General features: G+C 44.0%; 1 protein-coding gene across 1 annotated transcript in view; it reads left to right on the plus strand.

The window, feature by feature from the left end:
- The first annotated feature begins 4,497 nt into the window (after window positions 1-4,497).
- Window positions 4,498-23,425, plus strand: part of DHRS7C (dehydrogenase/reductase 7C) — a 43,752-nt gene continuing 24,824 nt past the window's right edge. Inside the window, exons 1-4 of the mRNA XM_006275553.3 lie at window positions 4,498-4,615; window positions 5,121-5,274; window positions 18,806-18,918; window positions 22,303-22,513. Coding sequence (XP_006275615.1) covers window positions 5,121-5,274; window positions 18,806-18,918; window positions 22,303-22,513 — 478 coding nt within the window. The 5' untranslated portion in view covers window positions 4,498-4,615. The remainder of the gene's footprint in view (window positions 4,616-5,120; window positions 5,275-18,805; window positions 18,919-22,302; window positions 22,514-23,425) is intronic.

The raw sequence follows: 23,425 nt of genomic DNA on the forward strand, positions 1-23,425 counted from the left end.
GGGACCCTGGGTACCCCCCCAGACCCAAGAGGCACCAGTTGCTGAACTGGGAGGGCACAGGGAGTCCCCCCCCGTGCTCTCCCTGGTGGACCCAGAAGTAGACCAGAAGTGGTTCTGGTCCAGTTCCGGGACTGCTGCTGAGTGCACTGGGGAGCTCCCCACACACCTGTGGTACACTCCATGCACCCCAGCACCGCAATATTCATGAGCTGCCTACTACCTAGAAGTATGTAGAAAAAACATCTAAAGCTACGTCTATGTCTGAATCACTGAATCTTTCCGAATCTCTCTGAATTGATTCAGAGGGTTCCAATTCAATTTGGAGAGATGAAAGGGTCCTCTGATTCAATTCATATTCAGAGATTCAGCCACCGAATTGGGCTGAATCTCCACCAAATCAAATCAGGGACTGAAGCTTCGCACAGCCCCAATACACATGAGTGCTTCCTCCTAAATGCAGGACCTTGCACAGGTCCTTACTGAATTTAATTTGTTTAATTTTGGGCCATTTAGTTAGTTTATAAAGGATATTTTGAATCCTAATCCTACCCACCCAGATGTTTGCAACTCCATATAGCTTGGTGTCATCTGCAAATTTGCTAAGCGTGCTCTTGGTCCCACTCTCCAAATCATTAATGAAGATATAAACAGTATCAGACTCATGACAGTCAATTGTGGAACCTAACTTGATTTGGTGGCCAAATCTCCAAATCTGAATCAAATCAGGAGACTCTTTATCTCTCCGCATTGAATCAGAACCCTCTGATCAATTTGGAGAGATTCGGAAACTTGAGCTTGGGTAGGGGGTTTTGTAGGGAACTAACAATGGCTCAAGGGAGAACACTAAGTTTGTTTATAGGTAAACAATGGCTTATATGCTGTATAATAGAAACTGCTGGCTATGGATGGTTATGGGTGGCATTATTCTGAGGGAGTTCACAATACAAACAGGCAAATTCAGTGTTTTGGGTACTCATAAAGGAGTCATTACTACAATTGGTCTGATAACTACTAAACTGGGTGTGTGCAGACATGGGTTGATTAGCATTTGGAGCAGTGATTTCCCATCATACAGTGTTCCCCTGCTTCTCTGGTTCCAGAGTTCAGTGCGGTCCTTGCCTTGGAATCTCTGTTCTCCATTCCGAGTGCTAATGAAGGTGCATTCTTGTCCCATCTCCCATGTAAATGAGTTGTCATCCATTTCCATCTCCGATGTAAATGAGACCAGGGGAGTTGCTTCACTCCTATCACCCTTGTCTGGAGGGATTTAGGTGCATCTCCCACTGCATCTTCATTGTCTTTTGTAAGTCCTTCCTCAAATCAGTTCTTGTTCAGGTACAGGTGGTGGGGGAGGAGGGGAGGGTGAGTCCTTTGTGAGTCAGACAGGCTGCATACTGTGCTAGGTTTCCCCAAGAACACAGAGCTCACAGGTATTCTGGCTGTTCTTAATCAACATGTTCTCCTGTAGATGCTTCGAAATAGATTCCTTGAGGATATGCTCCATGATCTTTCTAGATATTAAGGTTAGACTGACTGGTATATAACTATCTAGCTCCTCCTTCTTCTCTTTCTTAAAGATGGTCACTATGTTGCTCTTTTCCATTTATCTGGAGCTTCAGCCAACCTCCACAAGTTGTCAAAGATGATAACCAATAGATCTGAAATTACCTCAGCCAATTCTTTGAGTACTTTAGGGTGGATGTTTTCTGGTCCTGGTGATTTGACAACATAGGCTGCCTATACACATGCTGGTTTGTGTTCTAATTAGAATGTGTCAAAGCAGACATGATTAATTGAGTCTGTTCTGTGTTCTAATTAGAACACTCCAGCATGGCCTCACCATCACATGCATAAGCCCCCCAGGTTTAAAAATGTCTGCTGGGGTGCTTTGTCTAAACCTTGTCAATTGAGATTTAAAGTGTCCCACAAATATTTTTAAATGTGTAGGAGCTTAATACACATGCCAGTGAGCCATTTTAATTAAAGTAGCTCTCTGGTAACCACCGTAATTAAAATGTTCCCATTCTCTCCTTTCTGAGCATGTGTATAGGCAGCCAGGAGTTTTAAGACACTGGGAAGTTTAGAACTGAGCTGGAGTATCCAGAAAAAAAAAAAAATACAACGAAAGTAGTTTAGCACAACATGTTTTTAGTTTCCAGATTTTGTTTCATTTTTATTGTTGCATATTTGACATATATTGACATATATTTATAGATTTTACATTATATGCCAAGTGGCTTAAATAATGGGGCTAGAATAGTTTAAGAAAGTTGTTTAAAATTTGCAGTCTCTCATTTTAAGTGGCACTTCACTGGGTTCCATTCTTATTTATTCATTGTTTGAATTAGCCTGTTGTTAAGACGAAGTATTATTCTTTATGATTTCTTTCTTTTTGATATTGCAGACCACTATTCCTTCCTGTTTATTCTCATGGGCATCAATGGTACTGCTAGGAATGACCCTAAACATATCAGAAGAGAGTGTGAGACTCTTGGCAGGAGGATAAGAGGGTTTTGGGGCACAGGCTGTGTTCACATTGATCCTCCCCATCAAAGGTAAAGCTCCAGACTGGGACAGTCACATCATGTAAATAAACATGTGGCTCAAAAAGTGGTGTTGATGTGAAGGGGTTGGATTCTTCAACAATGGGTTGATATTCCTGGGACGAGAATTGCTGTCCAGAGATGGAATCTGTCTGACGAAGATTAGAAAGGACATCATTGGACATCTTTGGACATCATCCACATGACCTGGATAAGAGGGCTTCAAATTAGGTCCCATGAACTATGGGCTGGACACAGTGCATTCTGAAAAATACTGAAAAATGAGGACCAAGAAGGGCTACTGAAGCAAGCCTGGGAACCACAATATGACAAAAAAAAAAAAAAAAAAAAAAAAAAAAAAAAAAAAAAAAAAAAGGAAACCCAGTTTGTGGGAGATCTGAGGGGCCAGGAAGAAGCCAGAGGGTTTCGGCTCAGTGAGGTAGCTGCTGGGTTGCAAGGGAGAGCATTAGGAGTGCTAGCAGTGGTCCTTGTCCATAGTATGGCAGGAGCTACCCCCTTTCTCCCCATTTTAGCGTGCTGTGCCTGGGCAGTTAGTGGAAAACCCTCTCTGGGTGAGAGAGATCTAGATCCCAGGACTCTACCTTCCCAGACAAGTGCTCAAGCCCCCCAGTTATTTAGGGGAGAACATAGGAAATCATCCACACAACCACTCACTCATAACATCCCCAGCTAGATGATTCTAGCCAAGACTTTGATAAGCTGGGCCTTAAAAACCTCCAAGGATGGAGAGTCCATCACCTCTCTGGGTAACCCATTCCTGTCCTTCACCACCCTTGTTGTGACAAAGTTTTTCCTAATGTTGAACCTAAACTTCCCTTGCTGCAACTTGAGACCATTGCTTCTTGTTCTGTCATCTGTCACCACTGAGAAAAGTCTAGCTCCATCCTCTTTAGAACCACCCTTCAGATAGTTAAAGGTTGCTATCAAATCCCTTCTCAGTCTTCTTTTCTGTGGACTAAATAAACCCAGTTCCCTCAGCCTCTCCTCAGAAATCATGTGCCCCCGCCCCCTAACCATTTTTGTTGTCCTCTGCTGTACTCTCTCCAACTTGTCCACATCCTTTCTATAGTGGGAGGGTCATAACTGGACACAATACCCCAGATGTGGCCTCATTAGTGCAGAACAGAGCAGAATAATTACTTCCCTTGATCTGCCGGCAACACCCCTACTAATGCAGCCCAGTATGCTGTTAGCCTTTTTGGGAACAAAGGCAAAATGCTGACTTATATCTATCTAATTGTCTACTGTGACCAGCAGCTCATTTTCTGCAGAGCTGCTGCTTAGCTAGTCAGTCCCCAGGCCCCGGAAGGGCACGGCCATCATTGAGCATGTGGAGGGCTCAGCAGGTCCAGGCCTGGCACAGGGCCAAAGCTGGGCCAAGGATTAGGGGTGAGTGGCAGGTAGCCCCTGTAAGCCTGCAGCACACATGGTGATTGGCAGAGTGGTGGCCCACTGAGAGGCCATAATAGCATGGAGCCAAGAGTTGGCTCACCTTCACAGTTGGCGAGTGGACTGGGGTGTAGGAGGGGCAGAGCCCCAGGATCACCCACATTGACCCCATGAGTATTACCATCCCCAGGCTGGGATAGAGACACCACTGAACACTTCCTTTTAGTAATGGACCCATCAAGACGTGGCAGAAGAGGCAGGGGCCTGGCCCAGGGCGTGGGGGAATACTCACAGCACCAACAGAGGGCGTCACACCTAGCATAAGGTTCAAGGTGATCCAGGGAATATATTTGCATTGTGGCACAAAGGCAGGACTAAACATGATATCTTTTTTGACTAGAACTAGAACCATGCTATGAGCTCTAAAAGGACTCCCAGCACTGCCAAACTAAATAGGTCAGGCATGTCACATTGTAGATACTATATTTACTTTAAAAAAAACCTCTGATGCAGCTGATATCTATACATAGCCATTCACATGGAAGACAAGTGTCCTCAGCACATAAACTGCTTTACAAAAAATATTAAAACTATAAGCTTCTAGTATATAATAGTTGGTTGGAAAAAGTACCTTGTCTGCTCCTCATTTCTTCATACTCATAGTAAGTCATTCCTTTCTCAATATTTCTGTAATATATAAAATGTTCATATTTTTATATTCTTAATCTGATAATAACAATAATTACCTATTTATCTGGTTTCACAATGATAGAAAAATACATTGGAGACTAATGCTATAACATTTTGCACCCTTTTGGTTAAACTGAACTATATACTATAACTATATTAGACTGATCCTCAAACAGAAGACTCAAGATGAAGATGAAAACATGTCTTGGCTATAATATAAAATTGTGAGTGGGACAAAAAAATCTATCTAATAAAAAATGTGCTGCATTAAACTATTGATTTCCAATCTAAACTTGTCAGTGAAACTGCAGAAAATAAGGTTAACTATTGTGGTTGCTGGTAAGGAAGACAATGCTCACCTCTTATTATTTCTATATATAGAGAAAAATGGTTAATTTTAAAAGATGGACTGACAAATGGGAAGAGTTGCTGATTTAGATAGGAACCCTAATCTGTTTTATTTTCTTTCACTCAAAGATGGGAGTCCTCGCTGTGCTTGTTCTACCTTTACTTCTTTTTGGGATCAGTGGAATTATTTATATTTATCGAGCAGTCATTCAATTAATGTCAAAATCAGCTGTGAAAAACAAAGTGGTTGTGATTACTGATGCCATCTCTGGATTGGGCAAGGGTAAGTTAGCTGTTTTTTTTCCCTCACAGAATATAGGGAGTAAAAGAATAATTTCTTCAAGCATAGGCTGAAGACAAGTGAACAAGCATACATTTGTTACCTTTTATAGAATGCTAACCTACATGAACCAGAAAGAAAGGGATATACAATAATTAGAAGTAAATACTGTTATTTTACAATGTACATCTTTTATTGTCACTCACAGGAAATACAGCTGATTTATAAGGGAAACGTTTTTATTTATTTATTTATCTCAAAGGAAAAAGAAGTTCCAGATGAAAATGAAAATGGAGTTATTTTTAGTGTGCAGTTACTGTGAGATTTTGTTACATGTACAGTTGCTATTGGGTGTCAGCAAGTCAGTATAAATAGATGTTATAAATTACATGATCTGTAATACTCTAGAGTTTTCAGGTTTTGACCCTGAAAATGCTGTTTTGGTTTAAGGCCAATGAAGTCCCACTGACTTCAACAGGACAACATTGGCAAAACTGGGACCTAATGAAACACTAGGCATCTTTTACTTGGAGAAAAGGCAATTAAGAAGAGACATAATTTTTCAATCTGAAAGGCTTCTATAAAGAGGAGGGAGAATAACTTTTCTTCCCTGCTGTAAATGTCAGGATGCAAGGCAATGGTTTTAAATTGTACCAAAGTACCAGTAGGTTGGCATTAGATACCAGAAAAAATGTTCCTACTGGGCACATCCACACAAGTATGCAAGTGCTTTTGAGGTATTGCAAAATGCACTCTGCACACTTTTGTTTCTCCATGCTACATATTTGCAGTCTGGAGCCAAATTTAGATACTGGGAAATCCTGGTGTAAAAAAAAAGTGTGCTGAAAAAAAGAAACATGATGCACATGGCAGCAGTGTGTGCTGCCTGAAACTCGAGACTGGCTGGCCAGAGACACATTCCAGCTGCTAGCCAGGCTCTGAGTGCCCAAATTGCTGGCACTGCAGCCCTAGAAGGCTCCCAGTATCCCTGGTAAAGCTGCTGGTGCCAGCCCAGTTGCTGGCTCCAGCCTCCCGTACTCCACCCGGGGCAATTTTCTCCATGCTAGAGCTCATGTGCCACTGCTATTTGTCCCTGGGAAAACACATGTGCATGTTTGTCTGGATGTACCCACTGGGCGTGTCCAGACGAGCATGCATGTGCCTGTTACGGTGTTTCAAATCAATTTCAGATGCCACAAAAGGCACACTAAGAACAAAAAAAAGTTCCCCACACTGCATATTTTCAGAGCGGGCTCTAAATTTGATACGTGGATTTCTAGGTATAAAAAAAAATCCCACCTGGAAGAAAAGCAGCACAGGGCATGGTTCGGCAGTGTGCCCCAAGGCAAGTGAAGCCTAGGTCCTTAAGAGATGCTCTGTCCAGAGTGTCTCTATGGTGCTCCTGCTGCCCCAGCATGCTGTATTAGTGTGCAGGGCAAACAGGAGCAGAGCAAGGCTGTGGTGTGACCCAGTCCCAGGTGCTGTCCCAGGTAAGCACTGGGACTGGGGGTCAGGGGCTGTGTGGTTTCTAGTGGGGTTTGTGTGTGTGAGGTGTGTGTGTGGGGGGGGGGTGTGTGGGGAGTGGCAGGGGTCTATCGGGGTATGTGGGGTATGTGGGGTGTGTGTGGGGATTTGCAGAGGGGGGCTGCCACATGGTCTCCCCCCCTGCAGCTCACAGCCCCTTGTGCTGGCAGCAGCAGCCAGCCAGGCCATCAGGGTGGTCATGGCCCACTGTAGGCACTGCCCCACAGTTGTGCATTGCTGCCTCACCCTCATGGAGAATGGGCCTGGCCTGACCTGACCCAGCCTGGCCCAGCCTGCCCCACTAGCATGCACCTTTGAACAGGAGCTTTGCAGTTTGGTGAGGAAACCCAAGTATCAAATTTAGAGCTCACGCTGAAAATATGCAGCATGGGGAACATTTTTTCATTCTTAGCATGCCTCTTACTGCAACAGGCATGTGTGTGCTCATCTGGATGCATCATAGATTCATAGATGTTAGGGTCGGAAGGGACCTCAATAGATCATCGAGTCCGACCCCCTGCATAAGCAGGAAAGAGTGCTGGGTCTAGATGACCCCAGCTAGATACTCATCTAACCTCCTCTTGAAGACCCCCAGGGTAGGGGAGAGCACCACCTCCCCTGGGGGCCCGTTCCAGACCTTGGCTACTTGAACTGTGAAGAAGTTCTTCCTAATGTCCAATCTAAATCTGCTCTCTGCTAGCTTGTGGCCATTGTTTCTTGTTTGGCCATTGTTTCTTGCATCCACTGTGACCAGGGAAGTTGGGGAATTTCCTTCATTGCCAGTTTGCAAACGAAGGCTGGGTAAGCACTGGTAAGAGATGGTTTATGAGTGGTATTCCTACAGAGGGTTGGACCAGATCACCTTTGAGCTCCCTCCCAACCCTATGACTCCATGGCTCAGCTTTGCAATGGCACAGGTACATCTCCCATGCATCATGCAGTGGACAGTAAGCATTACAGGTTATACTCATGCAGTACTTCAGTTTCCTTTTCAACTGCTTAGTTATTATTATCCTACCTCTTGACTTCATAGCAGCTTTAAAAATACAGGTAACCTCTTAACATTTCTTTTATATACATCACACCCAAGTTCAGAAGGAATGAGCCATTTTCTGCTCATCTGAGAATAGGGGAGCTTCTGCCTTTCACTCATTCATTCCCATATCACATACAAAGCAGGGAACATGCCTTCCAAATGACAATTTTATTATCAAGAACACACTGACATTTTTTGCTTTGTTTTTTTTTTAAATTGATTTAGGCTTGTTTCCAAAAAAAGTCTTTACACTGTTTTCTTTTCTTTTTTCTCACACAAAGGAAGAAAGTTTGAAATTGAACGGTCTTCAGGGAAGTTTTCTTATCTGTGTGGTGAAAAAGGAAATCAATTTTTAATGTTGTCATCATGAGAGAGGGAGTGGAATTGAGGACAACATTACCTTACCCCTGATCTTACTAGTATCCAGCATTTTGGATTTGTGTCTGCATTTCCATGAAGCCCTGAAACAAAATAGCATATGTGACCACATATTTGACAGGTATTCAGAAAGTTTGTCATGAACCCCAGCCAAAACCATATTTGACAGATATTCACAGAACTCTCCTTCAGAAAGTTTGTCATGCACCTCAGGCAAAACCAGTGGAGCACACAACCCAATCAAACAACCCTGCCCCCACAGACTGTATCTCCACTACCATCCTTGCTCCTCAAGTGACTTCATCAAATCCCATGTCACAAAATCCTGACCTGCCTTTTGCAATGTAGAGAGAGATAAGAATAACACACTATTGCTGGCATTTATTTGTAATTGTATTCACGCTAGTCACTAATAAAGAACACAGGATGTGTTTACAAGTGGACCAGGCTGCACAGTTGTTACTGTGAGGTCATTTCATAGTTGCTTAAGCAACTATAAAATGACTGCACAGCAACTGCTGCTACTGTGCAGTCCCAGTGCTGCACAAGTCATTTCTGATGCTATGGTGCAGTAGTAATGAGCTATGGTGCAGTAACATCAGCATCACAGTTTGTGCTCACTGATGCTACATCATTGTAGGAATGAGCATCTTGTGTAGATGCTCCCACTGTTATCTATACAGTTCAGAACATGGTTCAGTAGGCAGTGGGACAGTAGGCAGAACATCAGTGTGCAGGCAACCCTCCTTGAGGATGCCTGCCTGGCCCTTGACCTGCTCACACTGGTCTGCCAGCCTCCACTACATGAGCCATCTTTAGAACTCACTGTAATCTTTAATACTTGGAGATTTGCTTTATTTAAGCAGGAGGTTTTATTTCATTTGTAAAATTTTGTTAGCAGTCACTTTGACACATCTGGATATTCCAGGTGAATGTCCAATTCTTCTGTTATACAGCAAAACCAGAGAAAAACCAATACAGATCTTAATGGTTAAGTTCAGTGAACTTTTCTGTGGTTATGCTGTTGAAAATACTGTCCTTTGCATTAATTATATGCTTGACACTTTCATTGAAGTGACATGGATAATACTTGCTGGGTGTGTCTACATGTGCATTAGATCTGGGAGCAGTTTACTTGCAAGTAAACTACTCATGAGTAAATGCTCCTGGGCAGGCATTTACATGTGCAAAGAAGCAGGAACAGATTTGCTGCTAGGAAGCAAACTGCTCCTGTTTCCTGGAGTCCTGGATTGGGCCCCTGCTGCCACCAGGGGGAGTGCTAAGCTCCTCCTTGGTGCTAGCTCAGGGACTGGCAGGGAGCACCAGGGTTGGGACATTGCTCCATGCCATGGGTGACTGGTACCTCCTGATTGGGGGGGGGCACTTGCCCCCCTGAGTGGCCAGTCAGTGACTGGGGGGTGTCCTCCCATGGCTGATTGCACCGACCCAGAAGTGCCAGTGGTGCACCTGGAAGGGCCAGGGGCATGCCAAGAAGGGCCAGTGGTGCTTCTCCTGGCACGCTCACTCCCTGGCCAGTGACTGGGGGGTGGGATTTCCTCACCCAGTCAGGGGCTTGTTACTAGCTTCTCCACCAGTTGATGGGATAGGAGGCTGGGACCTGCCCCACCCCTGCAGCTCTTTCCAAGCCCCACACCTTGATCACCAAATTTGGGCATGTGGCTGGGACCTGCCTCTGACTGGGACAGTTTCCAGCCCCTGCTCTGTGATCATGGGGTGGGAGCTGGAGAGCCCATTCCCCACTGAGTTCCATGGTCATGGAGCTGGGTGGGGAAGTGGCTCCCTAGGCCCCAACAGCTCCATGGTTATGGGCCCAGTGCTGGGAGGTAAGGGTCTCCCAGTGCTGCCCCATGACTGTGGACCAGGTGCTGGGAGATAAAGATCTCCTAGTCCCCCGCTGTCTGATCACAATGGCAAAATGATAGGTGGCTGCCCTGAAAAACCAGTACTGTGTTAGAAAACACAAATAATGGAATCCCAACTCAGAGGTAACACAGGACAATATATTCAGAAGACCTGCTCAAGCTGGCCATGCCTGCCAGCCTCCACTACATGAGCCATCTTTAGAGCTCACTCTAATCTCTAATACTTGGAGATTTGTTTTATTTAAGCAGGAGGTTTTATTTCACTTCTAAAACTTTGTTAGTAGTCACTCTGACACATCTGGATATTCCAGGTGAATGTCCAATTCTGCTCTGAATCTTATTAAATTTTGCCTCACTGACTTCCAGTGGTAAAGAATTCTACCACCTCAGTAGAATAACTAGGGGAGGACAACCAGAGAAGCAGTGCTGGTTGCTGCCTGTGTAGGGAGTGTTGTGCAAAGATAGCCACAGCCACAACACCAGCTAGTCACACCAAGGCAGCCAGCCACAATGTCACAAATACCCTGGACATGGCACCACCTGGCCATATTTCTATCTGGGAGATTGGGGCTGGAAACTGAGGCAGAAAGCTGGGAGATCAGGGGGCAGATATGTGGTGGCATGGAGGAAACAGTCAGGCAACAGACAAAAACCCAACTCAGGGTTTCAAAGTAACAGGTTTATTAAACAACACACTACACAGCCCCATGAAATTATTGGTTCCTTCACACACACACACACACACACACACACACACTGGTAGCAGGAGAAAAAGACTCAGTGGAAGGGATGGAGTCCAGGTAGGGAAGAGAAACAGAGTCCAAGTCCTTGGTTGAAGACAGGGTGGGGGTGATAGCTACCTATCCAGGCTGGAAGGGGGTCCTTGATGGCCAGTTGGGGTCTTTGTCCAGCAGTTGTTGTCCAGAGGGAGTCACTATCAGGGCTTCTGGGTGGATAGGTGGTATGGTGTGGTGCTGGTCCAGATGAAGAGGGTGTCCCACTGGGTCTGTCTTCACTGCCCCCTTCTATGACCCTAGTAGCAGGGGGCATGCCCAGGTAAGGGTCAGCCCCTGGTGTACTGAGCACATGCATTCCAGGTGAGGGCATGCAGTTTCAGGTGTCTCTAATGGTGAGTTGACTGGTTTCTGCAGCAGTCTTTGTCTTCCAAATCTTGAGCCAGGGAGGGTCAATGTGGGGTGATGATTGGGTCATCGAGTTGATGGTTCCGTCATTCAGAGGGAGCTATTTTTAGACCTACTGCCATTGTCTCTCAAGCACCCTCATCCATTCCCATTCATTCAGGAACCAATTTACATAGGAGGGTTAGGTATGAGTCATAGGTTACAATATCAGTGGGCACAAGATGGAGGCTTGACATTACTTTACAGATATAGGCCTAAATCATATAAATTAAATATAAAACAGTAACAATTAATACAAAAATAATAGGAACATAATATAATACAATATAAACCAGTAAAAATCCATAAAAACATAATAGAACACTATTTACATTATAAAAAGGGGCTTATTACTATGTGGGAGTATAAGAACTTAGCTTACCTAGTACTACTTGTAATCACTTATAAGGGAGAGAGAGGGTGTAGAGAAAGTCAGAAATGGTTGGGGAAGGTGAGGGAATGTATTTTTAAATAATAAAAAAAAAAACTGGGGGTTTTGCTACACTTCTGTATAGCCTTATTACATGTGTGAAAACAGATTTATTTATTTATTTTTTTAATTTTACACCTTTCAGTTTTGCAGACTGTCCCCTTGTTCTTGAGTTATGAGACAAAGTGAAGAGATATTCCTATTCCACCTTCTGGAATTGTGGAACATCAGATAATTTATCTTAAAGTGATTAAGAATTTAGAGTTAAAGAAAATAAGAAAGAGTAAGGACAAAATATTAATAATTATTTCTGTCAATACCAATTCATAGAAATGACTCTCACAATTTTAGTCATGCAGGTTTCTTTGCCAAGTCTCAAGGGATAGCATGACTAGTGACAAGCAAAATAATCACAGCTGTTAATTATGACTATCTTATCATTAAAGGAAATAATAAAAACAACCCATAATGAAACACAAACAGTAAACATCAGCTCTTCTGCATGTCTCTCTGTAGAGAGACTTGAACAGAGATTACAGTTTTTAGAAATGACCTCCTTGAGAGGGGACCAAAGTACCTCTTTCCCGGAATAGTAATACATCTTACCTTGATATATCAGAGACCACTAAAGCAAAGTAGAGAAGGATAAAAGGTGAAACAGAATTAAGGAATTGGTTTAGGTTGTTGAGAAATGAACAAGAGAAATGGATACAATTACAGGATGGGATGGCATAAAAGATGAGCAGATAATGCAGGAACAGAGGAAGGTAGAAGACAAGTAGGGGTGTGCAAAGCTTCGGTCACCCATTTGATTCGGAGAAGATTCGGCCCGATTCAAAGGCCAAATCACTGAATGTGAATCAAATCAGGAGACCAAAAAACCCCTCCGAATTGATTCAGAGCCTCCAAATAGATTCAGAAAAGATTTGGAAAAAGATTCAGAGATTAGGAAGGCAGTCTTCCAGGGGAACAGAAACTGAGAAGAGGGAGGGGGAGCAAGGAGAGGGAGAAAGGCTGACATCTGTAGCTGGCCAGTGACTGTGATCTTTCCCTGAGTCCCCTTCCAATTACAGTGCTCTGGGGGAGGGACATAGAAACAGCATATAAGCCTCTGTCTGCAGTCTATCTGTCCCTTTTGTGAGCTGTTTCTGCCTGAGAAAAAGACGGGAGGTGGCTGGCCCAGAAACAGGTGGGTGGGTGGAAATCCAACTGGCACCAGGAAGGCCTCGTGTTACAGGCTACCATCCCAAATTTGCCTTAACACACACAAGTGACATGAGTTTAGCTTTCAGCAGTTTGAGGTGCAGTTTCCCAGAAACCCCTGCACCTATCTCCTTGACAGACTTTGTGCCCTGAGAAGGGGCTACCATTCCTGCTGTTTTCATTGAAATCTGCCAAAAAATGACAAAGTTATAGGCATTTCAGTGATTCCCCATTATAATCTATGGCTGAATCACCAAATCTTTCCAAATCAGCGTTGAATCTTCCAAAGCCGATTCAACTGAATCAATTTGGGACTGTGATCCTCATCACCATATCAAATCATGATCCTCCAAATTGGCCAAATCCAAATTCGAATTGAATACTTCCCTATTTGCGCAGGCCTAAAGACAAGTGCCTGGGGAGCAGAATCCAAGAAGAATAGAAAAGAGATCAAGGGAGAACAAATTATAGGATCAGAAGACAGCAGAATGAGAGCAGAAAAAAAAGACAAAACTATGATATAAACATCACGAAAAAAACCCAGGCTTATCTAATTAAGGGATTATTACTTAGAAGAATAGCGAGATCAGTCCCAGGGGAAGACCTGGAAAACAGAAAGTGGTGCTTTTTATCAGGAGCAAAGCAATGGAATGTAGACCTGTTGTTAAAGATGATCCTAATGAAAACTCTGCCCTGATGGCTGGTAACTAGGGCTGTGTGAAGCTTTGGTTGCTGATTCGATTTGGAGGAGATTTGGCCCAATTTGGCAGCTGAATCTCTGAACCTGAATTGAATCAGGAGACCCATTAATGTCTCTAAATTGAAATGAAAGCCTCTGATTTGATTTGGAGAGATTCAGAGAGATCCAACTATTTGGACATACACAGCTTTATATGTTTTTTCTAAATACCTCAAGGTACCAGGTGGCTCGTGAACACTGAGGTGGTGGGGCGGATGGAGTGTCCCATGGGAGCATGACGGGGGGTCCCCAGTGTGCTCAGCAGCAGACCCAGAAGTGCATCAGAAGCATAATAATTGCAATGCTCTATTGAGTTGCTATGGTCATAAAACTTATAGCAAGGCAGGAGTGTTGATGTACCTATGAACTTCCAGGAAATATGTGAGAACCAAGGTTTTTGTGATATCTTTTATTGGACCAACTGTATATTTGGAAGAGACATTAGGCAAACATTTGGGCCTTCAGCTCTGGAAAAGAAGTGGGTACAGCATAATCTAAATACCAGATAAAACAATGGCTTCTGTTTAACTCCGTATGCAAAAGAAAACAGAGCCTTAAAGGAGGTGGGAGGAGCAAACAGAAGTAGGAGCAAATAGAAACTATCAAAATACACTTCAAAGCAAGAGAAGTTTAGTTGAATACATGACCCAGCTATGTGAAAGAACAAGACCACTCAGAAAGCAGAAAGATTGCTATTACCTGGGGAGTACTGAGAGGTTAAAAGAGACACTAGGTAGAGCATAATGAATCATGAAATCATCATCCTTGTTTATTCCATGGAATTTAGTGTTTCATAAAGTTATGGATTTTTGTTCCCAGGACAGACGTAGAATTTTGAAAAGGCAGGGTACAGATGATGAGGTGCATCATCACATATGAAACAACACATATTTTTTGCAAGTTGAACAAAAGCTTTACTAATATGGTAAGGGTGTAGGACCGTATTGAAGCAAAAACAAGTATAACTTCATTAGAATCTTCTTCTTTGGCAACCCCTTGCAGTTGAGGATGATCGTCTTCCATGATTCTTTTATTTGTATGTCCAAAGATGGCTGATGAGGTCTATCTGGGATCAACAGATTCTACTGCAGCTTGGACATGTATTTCTGTGTGGGGTGGGTAGCGCTAGATTCTTGATTTGGTTCGTGACATGCTGTTTCTGTGGCTCCTGAATTTTCACATATTGCTGTTGTGAGGTTTCAAAGTACTGACTTTGTGGCAGACTCTTCCTCCATTTGGGTGATAATCTCCCATGAGTTGATATTGATGTTGCATTTTTTTTAAGTTGGCCTTATCCATCATCCCTGAAGAGCTTTCTTTGCCCTCATCTTGAGTGTATGCCTTGGCTGAGCTGGGAGAATAAAACTTGCTTTGGGAGTCTGGAATCAGACTCCCAATCTTTCCACTGGATTCAAAGGATCTTCTGTGGGTAGTATTGATGTTACTTCTCCAAAAACTTTAGATGTCTCCTGTACACTGCCCATGTCTTAGCTCCATAAAGCAAGGTGGGGATGACAACTGCTTGATAAATGATGAGCTTGGATATGGATCTGATGTCTCAATCTTTGAACACACATTTCTCCAGGTGTCCAAAGGCTGCACTTGCACATTTGAGGCAATGTTGGATTTCTTATGTGATGTCAGTCTTCTGCTAGAGATGGCTTCTGAGGTACAGGAAATACTGAACATTCTCTAGAGTTTCATGGTAAATCTGGATTACTGGAGCTGAGGACTGTTCATTAGGAGCTTGTTGGTAGAGGACCTTAGTCTTCTGGATGTTAAGTGTCAGTCCTTTTCTCTTAAATGCCTTGGCAAAGATGCCAACGACCATCATCAAGACCATTAAAAAGAAGAGAGAGTCATTAACATTTGTGGAATGAAGTGTTTAGTTTGGATCAGGTAGAATATAGTGAACCATGAAGTTAATTGACTCCCTCAGCACTGCCTAACTTAAAATGCTCTTGCCATTGCCAGGCAGTTGGTTTTAAACTTTGGATGGACCAGGAAGCAAAGGAGGGTGAAAGTGCACCTGCCCAGGCCCATCTTCTGAAAGTGTTTTGTAGACTTCCATTCAGTCTACGAAACACATTCAGACTATGATGTCAGAAATGGAGTGGTTGGTCAGTGAAAAACATTCTCCCATGGGTGGTCTTTCAATCATTGAAATGGCAAAAAACTAAATTGCAGTATATAGACTTTGAGTGCTATTGGAATTTTATGGAAGTTTGTAGGAAAAGAAAGATACAGAGAGAATAATAAGAGTTCAAAAAATACCCTTTTTTCTATTTTTCTCTGAATGCTGTAGTGAGAGGACCCTGGCCTTGGATGCAGCCAAGGTATGCCCTTGAGATACACTCCCAGGGTGCTTCCCTACCTAGAGTTGCCATTCTAGCCTGCTGAGATGATTAAGAGTCTAAACACCATAAGAGTAAACACCCTGCTGAGATGATTAAGAGACTAAATACCACAATTTCGGAAAATATTCATGCACACCACACAGTAAACTCCTAGAAGTAACTTGGTCTGGGGTGAATTTGTGACAGCTGCCACTTTTTTTTGTTTCCCTTTTTTGATAAATCTCAAAGTCCTTATTTATCTCAGTTATAGCTCTACACATGCTGAATCAGCTCAACAAGATGAATGAGTTCTCAAATTCATGGAATGTTTAATGAATGTGATCATGAACGCCTCATGCCTCCTGTGGCTGGGGGGCCCGGTGATCACCCACTGCTGTCAGTGGTGGTGTCGGCAGTGGGGCATGCTGGTAGTGAGCAGGGACTACCCACAGGTGGCTGTGGTGATGTCAGTGGTGAGGGCGGGCGAAGTGGGGACTGCCCATGGGTGGCTGCATGGTGTTGGCACTGGGGGGTGGCAGGCTAGTGGCAAGCGCCAAGTGACAATTGGCAACTGCCAGCAGATGCTGCTGGCAGTGTCGGCAGCAGGGCGCAGTGGGGGGGAGAGATGCCAATCAGCGACCACGCACAGATACCACTGGCAGTGTTGGCAGAAGCCAATCTCAGGGGGGGCACAGGCCATCTCAGAGGGTGTGCATGCACCCGCGTGCACCTCCTACGTGTTGCCAATGAATGTGATGATCTGTTGATATAACTGACATACTAGTAAAAGCATATGAAGTCACTCAAGATGTTGCCTTAGAGTGAGAGTTTAAGGAGTTTACTTTTAGAAAAATATCAATGACTGTTGAAGTGTTTTATTGATAATAATGTACACAATAATGAAGGTGGAAACACAAATCCCTGTAATTTCTTATTTCCATTCACTAAGGATGTGGATGAAGAATGTTCTGCTACAAATTTAACTGCTGTTAAGTATGATTTTTGTTTGCTTTCAAAAGTAAGCAGGTTGTTGGTAACAATAATAATAACCATAGTACATGAAACAATTATGTCATTGAGTATCATAGAATCATAGAATCAGAGAAGTAGGGTCGGAAGGGATCTTGGAGATCTTCAAGTCTGACCCCCTGCATGGGCAGGAGGAAAACTGGGCTCAATTGACCCCAGCCAGGTAGGCATCGAGCCGCTTCTTAAAGACCCCCAGGGTAGGAGCCAGCACCACTTCCCTTGGAAGTCGGTTCCAGATCCTAGCTGCCCTAACTGTGAAGTAGTTCTTACAGATGTCTAATCTAAACCTATTCTCCAACAACTTGTGGCCGTTATTCCTTGTTATCCCGGGGGGCGCTAGGGGAAACAAGGTCTCCCCCAAACCCTTCTGGTCCCCCCTAGTGAGTTTATAGACAGTCACAAGGTCCCCCCTCAGCCTTCTCTTGTGAAGGCTGAACAGGTTCAGGTCCCGTAGCCTCTCATTGTAGGGTCTGCCCTGCTGTCCCCGGATCATGCGGGTGGCCCTCCTCTGGACCCTCTCAATGTTGTCCACATCCCTCTTGAAGTGGGGTGCCCAGAACTGGACACAGTACTCCAGCTGTGGCCTGACCAGTGTCGCGTAGAGGGGGAGGATCACCTCCTTGACCCTACTTGAGATGCACCTGTGGATGCACGATAGGGTCCGGTTAGCCCTGTCAACCGCGACCTTGCATTGTTGGCCCATGTTCATCTTGGAGTCAATGATGACTCCAAGATCCCTTTCTGCCTCCGTGCTCTCAAGAAGGAAGTTTCCCATCTATAAGTGTGCTGCTGGTTACTACTGCCCAAGTGCAGCACCCTGCACTTGTCAGTACTGAAACATATCCTGTTTTTGTTAGCCAACCCCGGCAACCTATCCAGGTCTTCCTGCAGTCTTTCCCTCCCTGCTAACGTGCCCACCTCACCCCAAATTTTGGTATCATCAGCAAATTTGAACAGGTTGCTTTTCACCCCGTGGTTTAAATCGCTGATAAAGAAATTGAACAGTGCGGGCCCAAGGACTGAGCCCTGAGGGACTCTTCTGCCCACTTCCCCCGAGGTCAAATATGACCCGTCCACCACCACCCTCTGAGTATGACCCTTCAGACAATTTGCAATCCATCTGACCGTGTTGACATTGATGCCACAGTCGCCTAGTTTTTTTATGAGGATGGGGTGGGATACAGTGTCAAAGGCCTTGCTGAAGTCCAGAAAGACTACATCCACAGCACCACCTGCATCCAATGCTTTTGTGACCTGATCGTAAAAGGCAATCAGGTTGGTCTGACATGACCTGCCCCTAATGAAACTGTGCTGGTTGCCCTTGAGCATCATTCCTGATGCCGGCCCATCACAGATGTGCTCCTTGATGATCTTCTCAAAGAGTTTCGCCAGGATTGAGGTAAGACTGACGGGTCTATAGTTGCCCGGGTCCTCCCTCCTCCCTTTTTAAAGATGGGGACCACATTGGCTATCTTCCAAACATCTGGCATATGCAAGGCCTTAAATGCCTGTATACCAATGCTCATATGACATTACCTGTTTCACAATTAAATGATGTTATGCTTTTTAAAAGAGTGATTAGGTCCCAAGGCTGTACTGAACCATTATCTCAGCTTTAATATTGTAGAAATATTTATTCTTTCCTCATTCTTTTATATAGGTTGCCTTTTCAAATATTCATGAAGCTTGACAAATTAGTTGTATTAATAACAGCAATCATTTATTTTAAAGTGAAATTAATATAATTGACTTGCTGTTATGGCTATTATTACTTATTGATACTTTTATTTTCCAGAATGCTCTCGAGTGTTTCATACTGGAGGAGCCAGGCTAGTGTTATGTGGCAAGACATGGGAGAAACTAGAGGCCTTGCATGATGCTCTAATCAGTGTAGCAGACCCTAGTGTGGTAAGTATTTCCTTCTCATGCTTTGTACATGGCAAGAGTATAATTCTGTAAGGAAAAATTTTAAAGATCTGCCAGGGACATAAGAGGCCAATTGAGCCTTCAGGGCATTACCACCACATCTTTGGTGTACTGCCTCTTTAGAAATTAGGCCAAAAATGCAATTCAAATCCTAGTTTTAGCTGTAGTACTTAAATCCTAAATTCTACTCCAATTTAATAAAATAACCCAGGGATTTTCAACCTTTTTTAGTCTAAGTACCCCTGGTGGCTGGACACCAAGAGGAGGGAGGGGCCACGGGGGGAGCGGGGTAGTGCATAGCCAAACGCCAAGTGGGGGTGGGGTGGGGGGTAGTGCATGGCTGGACATGGAGCAGGGAAGTAGGGACTGTGCATGAGCAGGTGGGTGGGGATGGAGCACTGCTGCCTCCCAGGAGCAGGGCTGGGGCAAGAAAACTCATCTGGCTGGGGTGTGGTGATGGCAGCCACCATGGGCAAGCTTTCACACACAACAGAGGGGTGCCACTGACCTTGCCCTGCTCTTGGAAAGTAGCAGTGCACTGTCCCCACCCACCCAGGTATACTCTCTAGGCTCAGTCCACATACATCTAGGAGTACTCATACCCCTAGTTGACAACCCCCAAAATAACCACACAAAAACAACAGATAAAGGGACAAAGTTAGACCCAGATCTTGTATTATAACTGATTTTCCTACAACTGAAGAAGTCATATATTTTCTACACCAGGGCCAAATTACTGTATTGGTAAACTAGGTACCTACCTAGATCCCTTATTTACCTTGCTTCCCTTTGCCTAAATACTTTTAAAAGGAATGCTAAACAAACAGAATTGTTTTTCAATTTTGACTCAGTTCTCAATTACTCACTACACAGCTATGGTGAGTAATATAAAACAAACAAGAAGACTTATTTGCATATATATTTTGCATATACTGGGAACATGCAAATAACTTATGCAAATGAGACTTCCCATACATACTCCACATTGCTCTTCATAAGTCCCAGCGAGTGAGTTAGAACCAGATCACACACCTCTACAACTGCAGTGCACTTGTAAGTAGAAAAAAAAAAATTGGGGGCTATTAATGCTGGTTTACGTGAGGCAGCTTTTCTAGTCACACCCAGGGAAGACTGCTCTCCTGACACAGGGATATAGTACCTGCCAAGGTAATGTATAGTAAACTTCTGACATAGCCACTGGAGTGGGAAGGTCTTGGCTTTATGCCCACTTTATGGAAAAGGGTGACTCCTCCTTAGCTTCTGTGGTGGGCTAGTAGCCACTCCTGTGTTGAGCCACCCACCTCACTGTGCCCGACCACCTTCCAGGCTCTAAGTGCCTCCCTGGGGGTGCCTCACATCTGGCCGACCCCCTTCCTAGAGCACACCTACTAGCCTGGGGGTAACACTGCCACCACCCAGGGCTGGGCTTGATTCTGGCTCTGCGCACTCTGGGAAACACAGGCCTAGAAGCCCTTGAGGGTACTTGATTCACTTCAAGAACTTGAGATGCTTCCCTCAGTCAGAAGCACAAGGAGTGGTCTCCCTTAGTCAGCCGAACCAAGGGGACCCCAAGGCATAATCTAGATCCACTCCCAATAAGTCTCCCACACTAGGTACAAAGGAGAACTTTATTGGTTACAAGGGGTAGGGTTGGAATAGGGTACAGGGTAGAGCAATATCAGAGAAATCCCATAGAGCAAACAGGGTGGCTGGGATAGCCTTTGATCATGCATCTGAGTTACTGCAAGCTATGTATCTAGTTAGATCTCAGGTAGCTTACTCACAAGTATCATCCAGAGGCAGGTGGAGATTCCCTCTGGAGGCATGATCATGAGTTTTGAGAGAGAGAACAAGTTTCCGATGTTCCAACTCTTCTCTCTCTCTCTGAACCTTCCCCATGGCTGCTGCCCCCTCCTCCAGAGCAGTCCTTAACTTATATAGCCCTTATGACCTCATTTACCTGGTCCAATAGAGGCCAGGACCTGTTGGCTGTCAGCTAACCAATTTGAAATGCATCACTAGTTGTTGGGCAGCCTGGCAGTTCCTAGCTCCCCAGGGAGCCCAAACCCCTCACCCAGGTATGTGATGCCAGTCACGTAGGCAGAGGGAGCAGGTTTCCCCCTCCCTCAGGAATGTATCCAGCTCAGGTTACCTACAGAGATAGGGTAAGGTGTGTGCCCTCTGCCGGGCCCTTCTTAACCAAACTGTCACAGAGCAGAGTTTTTGGGGAGAAACAGAGGTGGCCTTCTGCCACAGTTTGTTCCTGCGGCCTTATGGCTGAGGGAAAGCAAAACTCAGGGGCATCCGAACTCCAAGCCTCTGGGCTTGGGCCTGCAAGTAGGATGCCTGCCAAAGGTTTTGAAAACATTTGAAGCCCCAGATGGGGGTGAAGGATGTTTGCCAGTAGTAGGGCCACTTATAGTTCAGGACTGACTCTTGGATTTGGAATTTGTTTGGGCTAATTTGGCTTGGAATATGTAAATTAAAAAATGTGATTTTTGTCTAGGTCTTTAAAAGGAAAAAAAATGATTAGTAAAAGAAGGTTGTGGTGTCCCTGTGCAGAATGTTAATAGAATGCTGATTCAGAAAAATAATCACTCTGCTACATAGCTCCGTACTGCACTTCTCCATATCCTTTAGTTTTTAAATAAGATAGCAGCCCTTTACTGGACTGCTCCCCCGGGGAGTAAATCTGCTGTCAACAGGGAGCACATGTAGATGTGCTCCCAGGGAAGGGTTACTGTGCAGTATATTATTTTACACGATTATAAGAAGGTGATTAGGAACAATCACCATGGATTCACTTATGCCTGACCAACTTGATTGTCTTCTATGATGAGATGTCTGTCTGTGTGGATGTGGACATGACATGATATATCTTGATTTAAACAAGGCTTTTGATTTGCTCTCCCACAACATTCTCCCAAGCAAGCTAGGAAAGTACGGGTTGGATGAATGGATTGTAAAGTGGATAGAAAACTGGCTGTATTATTGGGCTCAGAGGGTAGTAATCAATGGCTCAATGTCTAGTTGGCAGCCTGTTTTTCTTCCCATAAAACAAATGTCTAGAATTTGAACTATTATAAAAATGGAAGCACAGGTTGTCTTATAGTCACTTGGATCCAGAGACTGGGGCCTTAACAGATGCATGAGATATTGTCAGACCCATGATAAAATCATGACAATTAGCAATACTGTGTCAATTCCTCTGAAACTGGCAGAAAAGTAAACCAGATTCTTGCAATGGTGGAAGCATTTTCTTTACATGAAATGGCAAATACACTTTGAAATAGTTTATTCAGAAACATATTCTTCTGCTATATGATTGTATATTTGTTTAATAATAAAGTAGTTCCCTTTTTACAGACGTTTACACCAAAGCTGGTACTTCTGGATATCTCAGATATAAACTGCATCCAAGACGTAGCTAAAGAAATCTTGGACTGCTATGGCTGTGTGGATATATTGATCAACAATGCCAGTCTGAAAGTGAAAGGAGCAGTGCAGAGTGTTTCCTTGGAGTTGGATAAAAAGATTATGGATGCCAACTATTTTGGACCTATAACACTAACTAAAGGTACTTTTTTCTGCTTCTGAAGGTTGTGCTTAAAGATTCATATTGAAATCATTGTTTTCATGTCTTACATTGAGTTGTGTTTTACTTTCAGCTCTAATAGTGCACATGAACATCTCTTTTAAAATCAATAAATTTTAATTGATACAAATGAGATTCAGGTTCCTGAAATATGGGAACAGGATTGTTAGTTAACCAGTAAGCAGTTGCCTGTTAGAAGGTAATTTCTAAAACAACAGTGTTGCAGTGACCTCTGTTGGCATGTGATTGTTTAGTTTACAGCAAAGGCATCAGTTTTTAGGGAAGGCATGCAGACAAATAGAAAACTATTATTTATTCATTTGGTTTATATGTCACACTTCCCAACAAGCTAAAGGCAGGTTACAATAGGGTTAGGGACAGACATTACACATAAATTGGTTTAAGTGATCAGAAACTGGTTTAAACCAGACATTCAGTGCACATAAACCAGTTTGAAAATGGCTGAAACTGGTTTGAGATAAACCTGGCTGAATGTAGTATCAGACTTAACTGATTTGCTCAAACTGGTTTATGCAATATCTGTCCTAGACGCCTTGCTGGTTTAAGTAAAATCAGAGTCCCCCAGCATCCCAGCATGCTCTCTGGGCTGGGCAGGGCTCTCTGCTTTGCCATCTGGCTGGAGCTTGGCATAGACTTGCAGGCACAGCATGGCCTGCTGGCTTCCCTGTGCCCCCCCTCTGCCCCCCATCACCGCTTTCTGCTTAAGAAAATCTCTCTTTCTTCTCTCTGCCACAGCAGGGACTTTGGCCAGCATGTGGTATGCTAGCTAATGCTGAGAGGTGTCCGTGTGTATGTCCTTCTCCAATTTCACTGGGATAGGCTGACAGAACAGTGACCGCTTAGGGCTTTTGGAGCTAATCAACAGGCAGTAAG

This window comes from Alligator mississippiensis, chromosome 8, assembly GCF_030867095.1.
Source record: "Alligator mississippiensis isolate rAllMis1 chromosome 8, rAllMis1, whole genome shotgun sequence".
Taxonomy (NCBI): domain Eukaryota; kingdom Metazoa; phylum Chordata; order Crocodylia; family Alligatoridae; genus Alligator; species Alligator mississippiensis.